Source organism: Cyprinodon variegatus, unplaced genomic scaffold, assembly GCF_000732505.1.
Source record: "Cyprinodon variegatus isolate N-32 unplaced genomic scaffold, C_variegatus-1.0 Scaffold158, whole genome shotgun sequence".
NCBI classification, from domain to species: domain Eukaryota; kingdom Metazoa; phylum Chordata; class Actinopteri; order Cyprinodontiformes; family Cyprinodontidae; genus Cyprinodon; species Cyprinodon variegatus.
Window position 1 is genome coordinate 127,518 of NW_015150611.1, and position 17,708 is coordinate 145,225.

The 17,708-nt window shown below is 35.6% G+C and overlaps 1 protein-coding gene across 4 annotated transcripts in view; it reads left to right on the forward strand.

Moving 5' to 3' along the window:
• Positions 1-17,708, forward strand: part of tp73 (tumor protein p73) — a 32,853-nt gene that overhangs the window by 10,057 nt on the left and 5,088 nt on the right. For 3 of the 4 annotated variants that reach the window (XM_015377793.1, XM_015377794.1, XM_015377796.1), the window contains 7 exons: positions 4,485-4,733; positions 14,050-14,236; positions 14,441-14,556; positions 15,665-15,774; positions 16,065-16,207; positions 16,331-16,419; positions 17,307-17,434. In XM_015377793.1, the coding sequence (XP_015233279.1) occupies positions 4,485-4,733; positions 14,050-14,236; positions 14,441-14,556; positions 15,665-15,774; positions 16,065-16,207; positions 16,331-16,419; positions 17,307-17,434 (1,022 nt within the window). Of the gene's footprint in view, positions 1-3,397; positions 3,729-4,484; positions 4,734-14,049; positions 14,237-14,440; positions 14,557-15,664; positions 15,775-16,064; positions 16,208-16,330; positions 16,420-17,306; positions 17,435-17,708 lie in introns of those variants that run through there. The other variant, XM_015377795.1, reaches the window with a different exon arrangement.

The following is a 17,708-nucleotide window of genomic DNA, read 5'->3' on the forward strand; positions in this document are numbered from 1 at the left end:
TTAATGTTAAATTTGTGTTTGTGCTGCAAGTTACAAGGTGTTTTTTCCCTCTGCATAATTTCAAATTATACTTCCATTCCTTACAATAACAATATATTGTAAAACAGACTTAAGAATTTATCTTGAATTTTGCCTGAAATTTCCTGCAGGGGGAAACCTTGTTGCACACAACTCTGCATTTGCCTGCCTTTATTCTCACAACTGCATAGTTGGATCTGCAAAGTAAAACATAACCTAGGCTCTTTTCACTTAATTATATTGTCATTTTGTTCATTCATGCATTTAGCTTCTATTTTACAGAGGCATGGCAATGAAACCATTTATGTGAATGTGTAAAGACAATGTGTAAAAAGTGGCCACAGTGTTTTGATCTCATCACAGGGTTTGGCTAAATAAGTGGCTGTAAAAATAGGTGATAGTTATTTTATTCTGGACGTATTGTGTTTTATTAACTCCGATGAACGAAGGTAGATAATCCTCCCCTCTTAGTGTTTTGATCCTTTAAGCTTAACTTTGAGTGACAGCAACCAGGATGGCTGCCCATAGGGGACATCACATGATGCTTAGATGGGAAACGCGTACACACATTTGCTCACACAGTTGCAGCAAAGGTTTAGGCTCTTGTTTTAACTTGTTCTGAATTCAGTTCAGGTATTACCATGGAGTGCACCTGGGAGTACATACATGCATCAGTGTATGTGTGTATGTTTGTGTGTGAGAGTGTGTGAAATATTTTTTTAGCTGTTGACACATACACCTGGACTTCTTTTGTACCCAAAAATCTTCTTTAATAATAGAGTAAGGTGGTAAACAGACATTAGGGGGGCATCACAATCTTTATATCCCATTTATAGGAAGGACAAACATCAGTATAGACACTAATTGTGATTTATTTAAGGTGGATGAGTTAACAAATCTCTATCTCTAGAATAGTTTTCTGTCTTTTAAGAGCCTAAAACTTGCTATGCTTGTTATTACTTTCTAAGCATCTCACTTTATCTGACTGATATGCTTTACATCACATATTTCCCTGAGATGCAATGACTCGCTGTATGGATCCAAGCATCAACCCTTTTTTTAGATGAACATAGTTTGTTTCAAGTTTTAGACGTTAAAGTTGGCTTTTTTTATTTTCCGCCAAACCATAGAATTAAATAAAATGCAAATGTATTTGTGTGATAGTTTCTAAAATCATATTGAAACCATAATTCAGTTTTACAAGGTGATGAAATTTGGAACACTGAGACAAAGTTTAAAAGTAACCTACTGAAAGGGAAATGAGGCTGAAAAGTCCTTTTTATTTTGGAAAGTTTGTCAGCCTTAAGTTACCCTGCTTTGTTTATTCCATGACCTTCAACACATCTATAGATATTTTACATGCTTTAGGTCAATTAAAGTCAAGCTTCGAATCACAATCAGTCAAAGTTTGTCCACAAAAACAAGTTATGACTTCAGCTCCACTTTACTCTTACTGAGGACATTTAAATACAATAAATGAAAAAAACCATTGGAGATTAATTAAAATTGTTTTAGTTTTTCTATGAAAATATGTACATACAGTATTTTTTCAAGAGTCAAATACAAGTTTGAATGTAGGAGAAAGAACTAGTGACATTTCCTCTCTGTCTGCTTAGAAATCAAACCCCCTATTACTGAATAATTAGCGTGTAAGCAGGATGTGACCTCCATAGGGAGGAGGGAAGAAATAAAAACATAAATACAAAAATCACAGATCTGGGTTTTACTAGTTGTTTGTTTTTGGGTTTTTTTTGGATTTGGACATATATTTGCCAGTTGAGATGCAATAGAATAGCATTCTGGGAGAATTCAGAAGAAAAGGGTCACAACATCAAGAATATGTTTTCTTTTCAAACATATGCTTGCCCTTTAGACCTGACCATGATTTATCAAATTATAATCTTGTATTAACTACTTACAGTGGGTTCTAAATTTAATTAAAATTTAACTTTGGACTTTATTTTGGACTTTGATTGGGCGATTCAGAATTAAATACTCTTATTTCAACTATGCATTTAACCTTAATAGTTTTTAAAACACCGTGGTTAACATATTAGTACATGCTAACAGGACGTCCAAACGCTTTGCCACAGGGTCCAAAGATTCAAGTTAAAAGTTATTTTGGTTCACAAAAAGTCAGATAAAAGTAACAAAAGGTGGTAACTCTTGAGAGAATAGGGATATATAAATTATTTTAGATCCTAAACATAAAAGGGAATGCTTAAGTGCACCAAGGTCTACTTTTGAGTAGAAGTTGTTGGACTTTTGGAGTTATTTTTAAAAAACAAAATGCATTTTTCCATTTCATGATTAAATGAAAGAAACTCCTCTTTCATTAAATAGCTTTGCTGGAGGTCCAAAAACACCCCATTCTTTCTTAAAACTAATCCCTGTTACCATTTGCAAATTGGACACTCCTTGTATACACCAATAGGATCCCATTTTATTTAAAAAAATGAAAACAATACCATTTTTTTTTTAATCACAGTCAAGTACTATTGACGTTTAAAAGATATATTGTTCTATAACCTCCTAGTGTTTAACTTTATTTGAAAATTTTTAAGGCAAACCTCATGATTCATAACCACGACTATCCAAAGAGCTTGACAGCATCATCATCAAAGGGATGACAAAATGAAAATAACAAAAGTTCTTACTTAAAAAAGTTTCATATGTTAAATACAGACACTTGCTTATACAATCCATCTGTAATATCACCACATATCAATATTGAGTTGGAAAAATGTTAGTTTTAACTTAAAATGCCTTAAGTATGTTTACAATAAAGCTAGTATATTAGTTATCCTTACTTGGTTTAGTTAGAAAAAAAACATGAATCTGTTGGCAATTACCACAGAGTTAAGCAACAAAAAAAGCAGTTTAACGATGAAGTTTCTCTATACTTTCCTGTTTTTCTAAAGCATATTTTAATTCCATTTATGTTTATTTTGCCATCGTTATGCTTGCAAAGTTGTGCTAACTCTCTGTTTCTGAGAATGCCTGACCTCCTGACCACTTTATCACCTTTTATTGTTTTGTTTTTTTTGGCCTATGTTGACTAACAAGGAAGTCAAATTCCTTGTTGTGCAAACAAACTTGGCCAATAAAGCTGATTCTTACCGTATTTAGAGGGAGATTGATCCACAATGCAAGAAGGTGGGAGTTCTGACCTTTGAACTTTTGTTCTTTGTGCAATTTGCTTTTTCCTCTCTCTCTCTCTCTCTCTCTCTCTCTCTTGCTCTCTCTCTTCCTGCCTGTCATTTTCTCTCTCCTCTCACAGTCTCTATCTTTCTCTCTATGTCAGACCAGACAGTGTTGACTTAGAGTAGGCCTTTACAAGGTGTTTCAGAGCATGTGTGTACATGCGCCCCGGCATTGCCGTCTATGTCCGGGCATGCCATAATTAGAATATCGTACCATTTTTTGGGTTCCCATCCCTCTTTTCCTTCTCTGCTTCTCTCCCCTCATCTCAGTGTATCTTTCCTCTCTCTCCACACCAGTCCTCACCTTTTCTTCCCCCTGTCCTAGCAGTCCATGTGTCTGTGAGTGTGCGGTAGAACATGTCCAATGATGCACACCTTGCTTGTAGTCTGAGGTTATAGGCTATGCTCTTCCACTCTGCGGCTCTCTGTTGTGTTTGGACTTTTGACTGGCTGAAGATTTAACAAATGAGACCCATGCTCTAGAGGATGTACTACGTGAAAAAGAAGGTAATTTTTTTTTTTCTGGCTGGTAGTTTACACTTGAAATGCAGTTGCTTGACATGCAGACTATATTGGAGAAAAATAAGATTTCTGTTTACAATCCAGATTTTTTTAGGTGTAATTCAATTATACGTAAATTTTGATCATCAAAAACTATATGTAACATAATGTATTATGAAAAATACTGCTAATGTTCATTATGAAAAGTCGGTTTGTTGCTTTTGAAATTTATGATTTTTTTTTTTATCATCCTTTTAAATGCCTTTATTTCGAAATATTGCAGCATGATATAAAATGCAAATTTCTGTAGAGTTGTGTTTGGGCCTAAAATAAACTCTTAAACTGTGACTTGTACAATACAAACATATGTTTCACATCTTTGTTCTTTATAAACATACTTAAAGAAAAAAAGGGAGATGGCCAAAACTTAAGCAGACCAAATCATGTGTGGATCCATCATGTATCCCTGAGGGAACATTTGGGGTGGTGGATCTATGTAAAACTGCAACTCAATTGTATTCAACTTCAAGTGATTTTTAAATTTCAACAGAAATGCACAGCATTGGATGAGGACACCTACTTACACAGTTACACGTGCAGCATCACTCGCACTGCACACACAGCTCTCCCTGTAACCCGACCTCCTTTAAGCTTCCAAAACCTCTGTCTCTTTCGCACCTCTACCTGTGTCCTCCCTCTGCCTTTCTGCTCCCTCCCTTTTCTACCGATTCATTCTCTTCCCACTTTGTTTCTCCCCCCCAGTCCCAGTACAACTTGCTGAGCAGCAGCATGGAGAGCCTGGGGAGCCGAGCCACGTCCGCTAGCCCCTACAGCTCCGAAAACACGTCTTCATCGGCGGTACCCACCCCCTCGCCTTACTCCCAGCCCAACTCTACCTTTGAAGGCCTGTCCCCTGCCCCAGCAATCCCCTCCAACACCGACTACCCGGGGACGCACACCTTCCAGGTGTCCTTCCAGCAATCCAGCACCGCCAAATCTGCCACATGGACCGTGAGTAGACAACTACACACGTTTGCGGCCTTGACATGCAGCCACTCTGTCTCTGCATGCCGAAGCCTTCTCTCTTTCTGTCTCATCAATATTCACACAGAGACACTCACTCTCACACTCACCCTAGCCAGCACATGTGCAGGCGTGTTGAAGGCAAGCAAAAGCAGGTTCAGTGATTTATCATTTCTCCTATTCAGATTTTCAAAATTTATTTGATGAAGGCAGCAGAGAAATGCTGGTACAAGTGAAATAACTTATGGTATATATGACCGATAAGGAACTTTTTATAGTTTTCAACTTTTTGATTAATGATGCTAAATAATAAGAGTAGTAGGTGATATGGTGGTAGGGCTATCATTCATTATGATCTGTATCATGGAAAACGGTTTAGAATAGATGGAAGCCCGAACACTTTATCTTCACAGCATGGTTTGATCTTGGATCAAACCATGCTGTGAGATCTTGGATCTTGGTCAAGGTAAACCCTTCTATTTATGTAGTGCCTAAAACCCTGAACCCATTTCTGTTGAAGTCCTGATGTAGTTTCCAGGCTAAAAAATATACGTTGCAAATATAAAGCAGACAGCTGTCAAAAAAATCCCACCATAGATAAAAAAAAGCCCCAGAAATTCAGCAGAGAGACTAAAAAATCACATGGAAACAATTATCAGCAGGTAGATTACTGTAAACAGAGATTGTTTTTTAGATTAATTAATAACATAAACTTTGATGCATTTTTTTTTAGCTTTGCAAAATTCAAATATATGCTCAGACAGATGCTTTATTCCTAAAACGGGAAAACTGTAATTCCTTCATTTTCTGTTGAATTCTGAACCACTAACTCTAGTCCTTAGAATAAAGTCAGAATAAAAAATCTAAATCTATTAAAAATCAGAAAATTAGACCTAAAAGAAGCGTAGAAGTCATTATCAGGGAAAAACATTAATGTTTTCACCTTTGCCAGAGTAAGTATCCCATATAGAAACCTAAACAAGGATATTTACATTAGAAGCATTAAGGAGTATAAGGTGATGTGACAGTGGTGAGAGACAGGTGAAATGGGAGCTGCCTAATTTGTCATTAACCAATGAGAAGCCCCCTGGTTGGAAAGGTGTCACCTCAGAATGTCGCACAGTTGACCTCACTGAAACAAGAGAAACAAGAGACAAACTGCTCTTCCCTCATGCTGTGTGTGAGACTGAAGTCCTTGGGGGCTGTGTGTTTGCATGGAGTAACCATGCGTGATGGGCTCCTTCACTCAGTCCTCAGTGATGTAAGAAGATCCCCCTTTGGACATTAGAGCTGTGGTCTTTGACCTGCCGCCTTTCTTTTTCTGTCTTTTCCTTCTTCCCTGTCTAAGCTCACACTCATGGCTGTCACCTCTGGCGCCCAAAGGTTTTCTTTCTATCCTCTGCTGAATTATGTCTAGCATCCCCTTTGTCTCCTTTAAATCTTTACACAACATTACATTCCCATAATTCAAACAAAACAAAAAAAAGAAACTAAAAATGAAGCAAATATTAAAGTGAGTCAATTTGGCCTGCAGATTCCGATTCTGTAGTGATTCTTTCCTTAGACACTTAATAGAGTTAATGAAGAGCTAAACCCCATCTTTAACCTAATAGCTTTCCCATTTCAGTAGTAAAAAGCTTTCCGCTCAAAGATAAATATCACAGAGAATCTGCAGAAACATTTGAAAGGTTATATTATTATAAAGTCATTAAATTAACTAATCAAGTCTGACTTTTAAATTATTTCTTTTGACTAAAGTTGGTGTAGATGCCTAAGATAGATCCGATTTAGAAACCATATTTCTGAGTTCTGCCAACCTGTAATAACAATAGAATTAAACAGGGTTAGTTTCAAGTCAGGAAGTCTATTTGAATATTTCCACAATACAACAAATCTCTGCTCAGAAATGTTCATTAAAATTAATTAATAACCAAAAATATATGATTAAATTAATTCAGTACAGCCCAGTCATCATATTTATATTGAACTACAAACATCCCAGTTTAAAACATCTTATAAAATAGAGTAGTACTGAACAAATTAATAAGTTCAATCGTGATTTATCAAATATTGAAATAATTCAACTAAGTGAACTATTTCAGTAATCAGTTAAAACATGCCTTTAGGTGACAAAGCAACCCACTAAGAGCAGTAATTATAATAATTATATTAAAAATGTTTTGCTCCATCATTATGCTCTATCCAGAACTCCTTAAATGGAAAAGTTTTAGTTTTAGCTGGTAGAAATTCTGCAAAAAAAAAAATCTTCTTCAGAGGAACTTTTGCTATCCGAATATTAATAATCAACACAATACCTGATTAGCGAAATGAGCCTTAGTTGCAGGCCTACATTAGAGTTGAATCAGCATCTGGTGCTAGTTTTTTGATTAAGATAGTCCTGTTGGCTGCTTTGAGTCCCTGAGTAAATAAATGGCCACGGTGGACAGAAGCAACGCTTTTTTAACAGAAAGATAACTCTTTGCCAAACTCTGTTAAGTTTCCCTGTGTTAGAAGATATGGCAGACACACAAAAAAATAAGATAAATAAATCATAGGTAAAGGAATGCTTGTTAATTCTTCGAGAAGAAAACATTAGTTCTCCCTGGTTTACTTTTGTTTAATCTAAAGGCTGAGCTGTTTTACTATGATCTCAAGACAAGACACAAAGCATTGTTTGATTGGAAAATGACTAAAAATGATGACCCAGCAGAGTATAGGGGTAGAGAAGATAACCCATGATTAATTTAATTCCTCCACTGCCATTAAACAAGGGGATCAGAACGGGAGGGAAAAAAAGGTGTTTTAATCTTATCTAATCTATTATAATGCTGCATTCCATCTTCTTGGCTTGGCAATAAAATAGTTCAAGCAAAGTCAGGATGGGATTAAAAAAAAAACATTAAGAAAACTTTTATGTTTAGTACTAACACAAAGTATTAACATGTAGTGGAAGTTAGTTGTTGGATGAACTAATGCTGCATGCTTTTTTTAATATTTCTACAGGACATTGCATTACATACAGTACAAGTCATTTGCATTAAAATAGGATGAGTTTAATACTTTAAAGTTATATTCCAACTTACTGTGTTTAGTCAAATGTGGTGAAATCAGAAAAGCATTTCTTTTCTGTGCCCTTGACTTAATACTGTTAGTTGACACCTTTTCTGCAATTATACCTATAACATTGACTTAAGACATGAATTTTCTTTGAATGATCTGGTCTATATTGGCTATGGTTATAAATTTGCAATCATCCAACAAAAAAAATGGTTTTGAAAAAATGTAATTTTTCTAACATGGTTTCAGAACTGCATTATAGCAGCTTCATTCCCACAATTTCCAACCAGCTTCCCACTCCCTGCTGAAAAGAAGATCATCGCAGCATGCTGATACCACCTCCATTTTTTTAAGGTTGGGATGACTTCTGAATGCAGTTGGTTTCTTCTTTTTTTTAGAGTAATCAGAGTAAATAAATATTTCTAAATTTTTATTTCTAAAATCATGCAAACAATATAAACATTCCAGCACTCTAAGTAAGTGTCTATACAGTATTTTGTGTTGGTCTGCCAAAGGAAATCTCATGTTAGTTAAATTTTGTGGTCAGAGTATTTTTGTCCAGCACTGTATATTTACTTACCAGGTCACTATTACCGTAAGCTGCAAAATGACACGCATCATACCTTCCTTTTTATAGATCTGCAAAGACAATAATAGAATTATATTTAATTCTATGGAAGGAAAAAAAATCATACATTAGTATTTTCTTTCATTTGTTTTCACACTCTTACATACAAGCCTTTGTCTCTGAATGAGAAATACAGTCTTTGCTGAATGTAGCTTAGCATATAAGTTTGCTTGTTCATTCATTTTTCTTCCTTATTGTCCCAACTAGTGGGGAATACCAGTAGAAGAATTTCCACTATAATCAGTTGCCTCCTTTCTCAGCTCCTTGCCTCCCATTAAGACTGTGTGGCAAAGCATCGCTTCTGGAGATTACAAGAAATTGAGCTACCTGTTGCATCAAGCTTTTATTGTTAAATCATATCCTCTCAGGTCTTTAGCTGCAGTTGTGATGAAATGTTAGATTTATGGTTGCACACACGCGGATCCGCCATTAAGAGAGGGCAGAGAACAGAAGAACCGATTCTTTTCCCCCCATCTTTCCCAATGTTTCCCCACACACCATAAGCCTATCCAAGCCCATGTTAAGCCAGCCTTGTAATCCCCCCTCCTTGTCTAGTCAAGACACCGCACATTAGTGATAATAGCCCTGAAACTCTGCCGCTCTCCTGCCTCTTAAAGATGATGCCTTAGCTTGGATGCAGACAAGCGTCACCAGGGCTGGAAATGAGATCTAACACCTCAGCATTGTCAAATTATAAGACCTCTTTCCATACACTCAGACTCAGCATGTGTGTATATGTTTGAGTGTGCACATCAAAACCCTATGATGGGAGTGGGGGGGTGTAGGGGTGTGTGTGATGCTCCTCAAATACAGGCTCCAGCATGTATTTCACTACAGCTTGTGAGAAGCTCCTCTTCCCAGCTATTAGCGTCTCTCCGTTCGGACGCAGGTCTCAACAAGTCTTTCACAATACATCCTTCCCTTTCTTTCCAAATGCATCATCCATGGCCACATCACCACGGCTCCTCCTGCAGTGCCAAGCAATGATATCTGGGAAAACTCACTTCATGAGAGAGTTTTTTTACACATGTAAAGGCCTTTCAGGTATTTTCACAAGCATCTATGAATGAAATAGATGTGATAATTATAGGAATAAGAATCTATCGCATATTTTTAATGTAACAAATAACCTTGGGCAGAATTAGGTTAATTTTACCAAGATGTTTTGAAGATATCTTTATTGATTAGTTAGAAGCATATAAATACATTTTAGAATAGCATTTCTGATCAAATTAAAACAAAGACAGCTAACAGAAACTCCTGTTACTCTGTTTTATATATTTTTGGGATGCCTTTTTATTCTTCTTACTATCAGAATTCAACCCTTTGTTTAAATGAAAATATTCAAGCTATATCCACCAAATTTCTGAATATTTTACAGATCAACTGAATTATCTCATTTACAAGTGATGAACTGTAGTAGCCTCTTGCTCTTGCATGAACAAAGCTCCAGGAACTCCCCCTCTTGCTGCACCCAGTATGTTATAAATACTATGTCAATATTTCTGGTTTTCAGTATAAATTTTCAATCAAACAAAGACTGAGTTTTTATTTGAACTTTTAGGTGACCGTACGTTTTTTAAAGAATCTCTGCTGTGTTTTATCATTCAGTTCAGGTGTTATAAGTTTCAATTATCCTATACTTTGTACAGAACACGATTAAATGTTCTCCCAATTTCCCAAAGATTTGAGGAAATCTGGATTTAAGAAAGGATTTATGAAAGGCCCTTTGTTTTAATGCCAAATAAAAAGTGTAACTCAGAGGCTGCAAATCGCTCTCAAACTTAGCAGCCACTGAAAGCATTGTAACTGTGGATGGTGACTCCCTGTTTAGTCGACATCCAAATAAGCAAAATTTATCATTGTGCGACTGAAATTTGGTAACAATACTGTTTGTTTGTTTTTTCATTTTCTGTGATATACTCCTCAGCTGATTGGCCATATCACTCGTATAAAAAAAATAGCAAGGGTAGGAGCTCTTTTACTAGTAAGTAGCTTCTTTAACATCTAAACTTTTTTTGGGAACCAGATTTCTGTAAAAGATTCTGTAGAACAAAAAAAAATATGCATTGAATATCACATGTTTAAGTCAAAGGTGTGTTGGATAGAAATACATAATGTGTATATTTTCTATACTGGTTTATACAAAAGAAGTTTAAAAAGTGTCGACATGAGGCATCCACTCTGTATGGCAGCTCTAAGTGCCTCTGTGTGTTTGAAGGTGCACAAGCGTTTTTTTTTTTTTTTATATTTGCCAGCTGAATTTGCACCAGGCAAGCTGCTGCTTGTGTACATGGATGATGGTCTGGCAATTATCACCTTGTCTTCAGGAGCCTGTCCTGACCTGCCTCCATGGGTCCTCTATGAAGAAGAAAGGATGGATGCCTTAGTCTGTGGCAGTGTTTAAGAAACTGACCACGTTTTTTTGGGGGGGTATTATAAATGTTTTGGTTTTTTTGCGAAATGTATAAGAAGTGTACTACACAAAAAAATCAATAAGGGTCGTTTATAAAAAAATGATAATAATTACATCTAATTATTAAATAGGAAATATATACGGTAGTAACCCCTCAGCTTTGGATTCTAAGTGTCTAAAAACAGTCTAAAGCCTAGAAAGTTTTTTTGTGTCTTTTTGGTCGCTCCCATATCCCGGAGTGGGATTTACCCCAGTCCTCCATGTTACAAAGTCTCTAACCACTTTACCATGGAGAACTGCTGAAGCCCAGTGAGTAAAAAATGAGAAGTTACCTGTTCATAATAAGAAGAGAAATAAATGTTTTATATAAAACCGATTTAAACAGATTTTAGAAATGTTTAAAAAAAAAAAAAAAACTCTCTCTATTTTAAGCTTTTTCTTACCAATCCTATGAAGTTTCTTTTTCATCTCCTCCTCAATCTGACCTGTGCTGTGAAATAAAGCTGGATTTAGTCGTCTCTTGTTTGAAAAGAAAACACATATCGTTCATTCATATCTTTTATTACTGCCTAACCTCTAGCAGCAATAAATTGATCTTTGTGTGGGAGGATTGATGTACAAACTCCGGAAGTATAAAAACATGAATTGGTTTAGGATTTTATTTTTCACAGTTACTGCATTCAATGCCAAGAAAACAAATTAATTTCTCTTTGATTCACATCATGAATAAGTAAGATATTCTAATATTATTGGAGATGAGTATCCCATGGATATAGAATCAAAATATATCTGTAGTAAAAGTAGTTTTTTATTTCAAATAATAAACATGATTTGGCTTTTATTTCCCTTTAAGCTTCTTTGTTATATTTTAAGTAATCCGGGGATCTTATAAGCATAGAAATAATAATAAAAAAAAAAATCTGAGCTTATTTTTTCCACATGCCAAATTTATAAAACAAAAGGCTGCAATGTTAAAAGACTTTACAGGAAAACAAAAACAAGTGAATGAAATGTTGTCTGATTTAAATTGATGATATTTGGGTTAATTAAATTACATTCCAACTATTTCATTCAGTCAATTTAAGTCCTGTCATACCTCGAAAACAAATTTAGAGTCCACTGTAAAATCTATGTATTTGTTATGACATACAGAAATTAATACAGAATTTAGTCAGCACAACTGATATCAATATGAGAGCCATTCCTTGTTTAACTGATAATGAGTTTTTCGTTCATCCTTTACATGGATGCTCCATTCAGCTATGTTAAGAAGCAATTGAATAGTTATTTTTCCCTTCTTAATTTAAGCAACTTGAAATAAATAAATGAAGTCAGTAAATAAATGTTTGGGCGCTTTCAGAAATGTATGTATTCATGTTATTGGGGCCGTTGGGACTTGTTAGGGAAGGTTAGGTGGAACTCATGATGACATACACCGGTATTTCCAATGCTTATGGCGAAAGGCATGTGTGCAAAGCTTGGCAGTGAGCCCCTCTGTTGCCAATGTGAATGAATGTGTCTGTGACTATCAGACAGGCCTGCTTCATGGGAGTGTAGATTAAGGACAAAAGGTAGCAGAAATTTATAAAATATGTGATGTTATTCCATGACACAATTGATCCATTCTGATCATTTCATGTGATGTGTTGTATTAAATAATTCACAGAATCCCACCAAAAAATAGTAAGTAAATGTTGTATAAAATGCAACATATTTATGACCAAAAATATTGAGAAAATCTATAACAAGCTTACTAAAAAGGGAAAAATAAACTTCTACAACAAGAATTGAGCTCTCTAAACCTGTATCCTGTTTTTTCTTCCATCAAGCAGTAGGTTAAGCCTCATATCAGTCGAGCACATCAGAGTTCAGCTTACCGTTGAGCGTTTCAGGGATCGCTGGAAAAGCAGCAATCAGTTATTTCCAAACTTCTGAGAAACAATAAAGGGTGTACTGTATTGAAGACTGTTGATAGGTTTTAAATTTAGGAGATATTTTTAAAGCCTCCTGTGGTTCTAAAAAAATATCTTTCCTCCTGCTTGTTTTTGCTTCTTCCATCTGCAAAATAAACAACACAAGATTCTACACTGATGTTTTGATGTGCTTCATTACTGATGCAGAGCTGCATGTACTTTATGTCACCTGTAGGATGTGCTGCTGCATTTGCTTTTTACCACAGCATGTTTGCACAAGCCTGAACAGACGAATTAGCTTTTTCCTGGAAGGTCATAGATTGCGTTGTGGCATGCTGGGACTGTTTTATTTCTTGCGTTTTTTTATGCATCTCTTCCTGGCACCCAAAACCTCACATGCTTGCATGTGCATAACTAGGCATTTACACAAGATTGGAGTTTTACAAACATCAGCATATTTTGATTTTACTTGTTAAGAGTAATGAACTTGTAAAAATCCCCCCGTCCCTGGATGCCCAGTTCTTTCCTTGCTTCTGTAAAGGCTCTACAGTGAGCAGTCTGCCAACAGATCTAAACAGCCACCTATTAGATTTTAGTCATGCAGTATTTTTTTTTTTTAATCAATAAGGTATACTGTATATAAACAAAGAGAATTACAAAATGATTATAAAGCCAACTGTAGAACCAAAATAAAGTTAATTTATTTTGAATGAAACACTATCAATCCCAACTCATTTGGATTGCCTGCTGACCCTGCAAGAGGCATTTTTACATTTTTTTCCCCCTTTCATTTTAAAATTTGACATTTCACTATGAGAAATGCCTCTGCTTTCAGTTCAGGTTTGTCACCTCCAAGCTTTCTTTTCTCTGGAGTAAGAACCGTTGGGTTGATACATGTTCTTCTATGTGCTCTTTACATTCTACCCCAGAAATTTGAATGTTAAGTGTTAGTACATGGTAAGAGGTGTACATTTCTTTCATTGGGGATTATCTGATCCTACGTTTGTACAATAATGTGAACAATATTTTTTTAGGTTTCTAATTGTAAAAGCGATTCAAACAGCAAAAATGCACTAAAAGAGAAAGTAAAAATATCCTATCAAATTACACATGTTAGTATTATATAGTTGGCCCGTTCACAGAGTATGTGATCTAGCAAGCACTTTCATTTCTTGTCATTTGTTTTCGATTTTGCTTCTTTCATTTGAAAACCTAAAAAAAACTAAAAATGTACTTCAAGAAACTGATTTAAAAGGCTTATGTTTGGATCTTTTTTTTTTTTTTTTCCAGTACTCGCCTTTACTGAAGAAGCTGTACTGTCAGATTGCCAAAACCTGCCCAATCCAGATCAAGGTGTCCTCCTCTCCTCCTCATGGCAGCATCATCCGAGCAATGCCAGTCTACAAAAAGGCAGAGCATGTCACGGAGGTGGTCAAACGGTGCCCGAATCATGAACTTGGACGGGAATTCAATGATGGTACAAATAAATAACTAACCAAGCTTTAACTTTCACATGAATGAACTACAATTGGATAACTATTTAAAAAAGAAAAACTATACAACATAATGCTCATATCTGTTGATTAGTTTATTTGATTCATGTTGGGTTCACTCACAGTAGGCAGTGAATAGGCAGCGTTTTGATGTCAATCACCTAAATAAATCATTGTTGTCCCCTCAGGTCAAACAGCCCCAGCCAGTCACCTGATCAGAGTAGAGGGAAACAACCTTTCTCAGTATGTGGATGATCCTGTCACTGGTAGACAAAGTGTCTTCGTGCCCTATGAAGCTCCCCAGGTTGGTGGTTTATCATCTTTATAAAAGTGAGACCCTATGAAATATGTTTACTTGATGAAGTTGCAATGACTTTCACAGCAATTTACCTTGGAGCCTAAAAAGTAACCAAAAAGGCGAGAAATGACAACACAAACAGGAAAGTAAGCTACGAATCATTTTAATTTAGGCCTGAAACAATTAATCGGATTAATTGTGATTAATCAATTATTGAAATATTCGTCAACAAATTTAGTAATCGGTTAATAGTCTACAGCAGTATAGAAAGTGTTAAATATGCCTTTTGCCACTTAGAGCAGTAATTATATCAAAATTATCATTTAAGATTTTAAAAAACGTTTTTAATCTTTTAATATGCTCTATCCAGAACTCCTCAAGCGGAAAATTTTAGTTTTAACAGGTTTAATTTTGTCAACAAATCTTCTTTAAAGAACATTTTACTATCCGATTGTTAATTAATAGAGGAAAAATCTACAGATTAATCGATTTGCAAAATAATCGTAAGTTGCAGCCCTACTTGAATTATCTGCAGATAGGGGATTTTATCGTTCTGCATGTGCTCTATGTCCTAACAGTGCTGGACATAGCTTTGATAACCAAATAAATATTTTTTTCTAAAGAAATGAGCCTATGATTTAAAATCTTAGATCTTCTTCATGATTTGTAAATGTTGTAGTCTGCAGCAGAATAAATACACTGTAGTATATAACAGACAAAAAGAGAGGAAAAAGCAAAAGAAAAAACATGGAGCTGACAGACTGCTTTTACATTTCGCAGTAGATAAATGAGTAAAAAAGATCAAGTTTGTCAGTTTCGTTGCACAGAAGCAGAGAATTTCACAGGAGTACACTAATGTAATGCTCAGCTATAAATAAAGCTGCCCGGCATGTGCAAACATGTACAGGCATCATCATGTCTGTGATTGCACCTGTGGAGGGCAATACAAGAAATGATAGTCTACTCTCACTTCTAAGTGTGCTGCAACACTTCCCTCTGGTGGTGAATTAGTGTTATGAAAGTAACAGCCTGGACAGCAACAGTTCTGAAACTTATCAGAAAGTGTAAGAAAGACCAAACTAATTCAGCCAAAATATTCTGTGCTCTGTTTCAGGTTGGGACTGAGTTCACTACCATCCTCTATAATTTTATGTGCAACAGCAGCTGTGTGGGCGGGATGAACAGGAGACCTATCCTCATCATCATCACTTTGGAAACTAGAGAGTAAGTTAGAAACACAGAGTCTGCACAAACAGTGCTGCTCTTTTAAACAAAACTGGAGGTTTTAACCCTGGTATGGTTAATTCTTACCCTGCATTTTGATCAACTTTCAATATTTAAAAGGTCAAAGTGTTGATATGTTCACAACAGAGCAGAGGTGGTGGAACATTAAATCAAATTTTCAGTTGTTTAATTTACTGATTCAGAAAAAAGCTCACACTACATTATATTTTACAATATAGCTGTGTCACATACTATGATTTAACATTTTCTATTTTAAATAATCTCTATAGTGGCCAAGTGTTGGGCAGACGATCATTTGAGGGTCGGATATGTGCATGTCCTGGAAGAGACCGCAAAGCTGATGAGGATCACTTCAGGGAACAGCAGGCCCTGAATGACAGTGTGGCCAAAAACGGCAGTGCCAACAAACGCAGTGAGTTGGTGAAAACTAAACATATCCCACACTGCAAATATTTATTTAACGATCTCCCTAATGAATGTATTTGGCTTTGAATTTAAACTGTTTGTTTTGTCAACCTCTTTCTGATGTTTGCAGATTTCAAACAGAGTCCTCCAAATATTCCCAGTCCAAATATCAACATAAGAAAGAGACGACACGGAGAAGAAGAAATTTATTATATTCCTGTAAGAAATACCTGTCAATAGTACATTAAGATATTTCATTTGTATCTGATCTTTTAGCAATGTAAACCATCAAAATAATTATAATTAATAGCATTGTATGTCTGCTGTAGTATGGCCTAATATGTTGAACAATAATACAAACAAAACATAAATCCAAATTTATTCACTATTATATCAATCTTTTCCAGCTGAAAATATTACCAAAACATTTTCTTTGTGCATATATTTTCATTGTTTAACTGTTTTAAAATTTGAAAAATATACATTAAGATTATTTCTGTTTCTTCGTAATTTTAATATATCCACCAATATTGTTTTCAGTGTTTGTTTCATTCACCAGCCAGAATATCTTTGTTTGGGGATGAAAACGACCATACTTGCTGATCAATGCAATAGTCAGAATACACAATGAAGGAATCCAAATTAGTAAAACTCCAGTATTGAAAATTCATCATAGACTTTATTCATTTCTGATTGCCTTATTTTCTTGGTTGTAAAAAATCAGAGGAAAGGTGCAGAGCTCAAGAAGGAAACTGAATTCAGCTCGTGTCACATTGTTATTATTCCAGATAATCACATCTGTTATTACTTTTTATTAGTTTTACTGATGGATTTTACTCTTGAATCTTTTAAACTTTATTAAAATGTTTTGTGTTTATTTATTTTCCGGGACACCTATGAGGGCCTGATGGCTCACCTCTGATATGATGCTACAAACAAATGGACATGTCATTTTAAAGAGAGCATGTTGTTTTCACTTAAATGATTTCATGCAAACCAGATTGCTTAGACCATTGTGACATCACACACACACAATGTTTAATGTGATACCAAAATGACTCCACTTATTGATCCATGATTATCACTGATGTTGTCTATGCATGCAGGTTCGTGGGAGGGAGAATTTCGAGCTTCTGATGAAGATTAAAGACAGTTTAGAGCTGGTGGAGCTGGTGCCGCAGCCATTGGTGGACTCCTATAGACAGCAAACACAACAGCAGCTGCTGCAGAGACCGTGAGTCATATTATAACACATGATGTCGAAGATTCTCAGTCATCCAGGTCATAGTCATTCCAAAAAAGTTAAAAAACAACCCACTGGACTTTATTTCCAAGTTTGATGATGTTTCGCTTACCATCCGGGAAGCTTTTTCAATTCAAAATGTCAGAAATAGTGTTGAGTTCAAGGCTTTATTGTTTTGGCTTAGAAATATGCATATATAAACTGACGAGCGGGTCCGCCCCTTTGGAATGGGGGTCGTTTTGTTCCTTTGTTAGCCTGTAATACC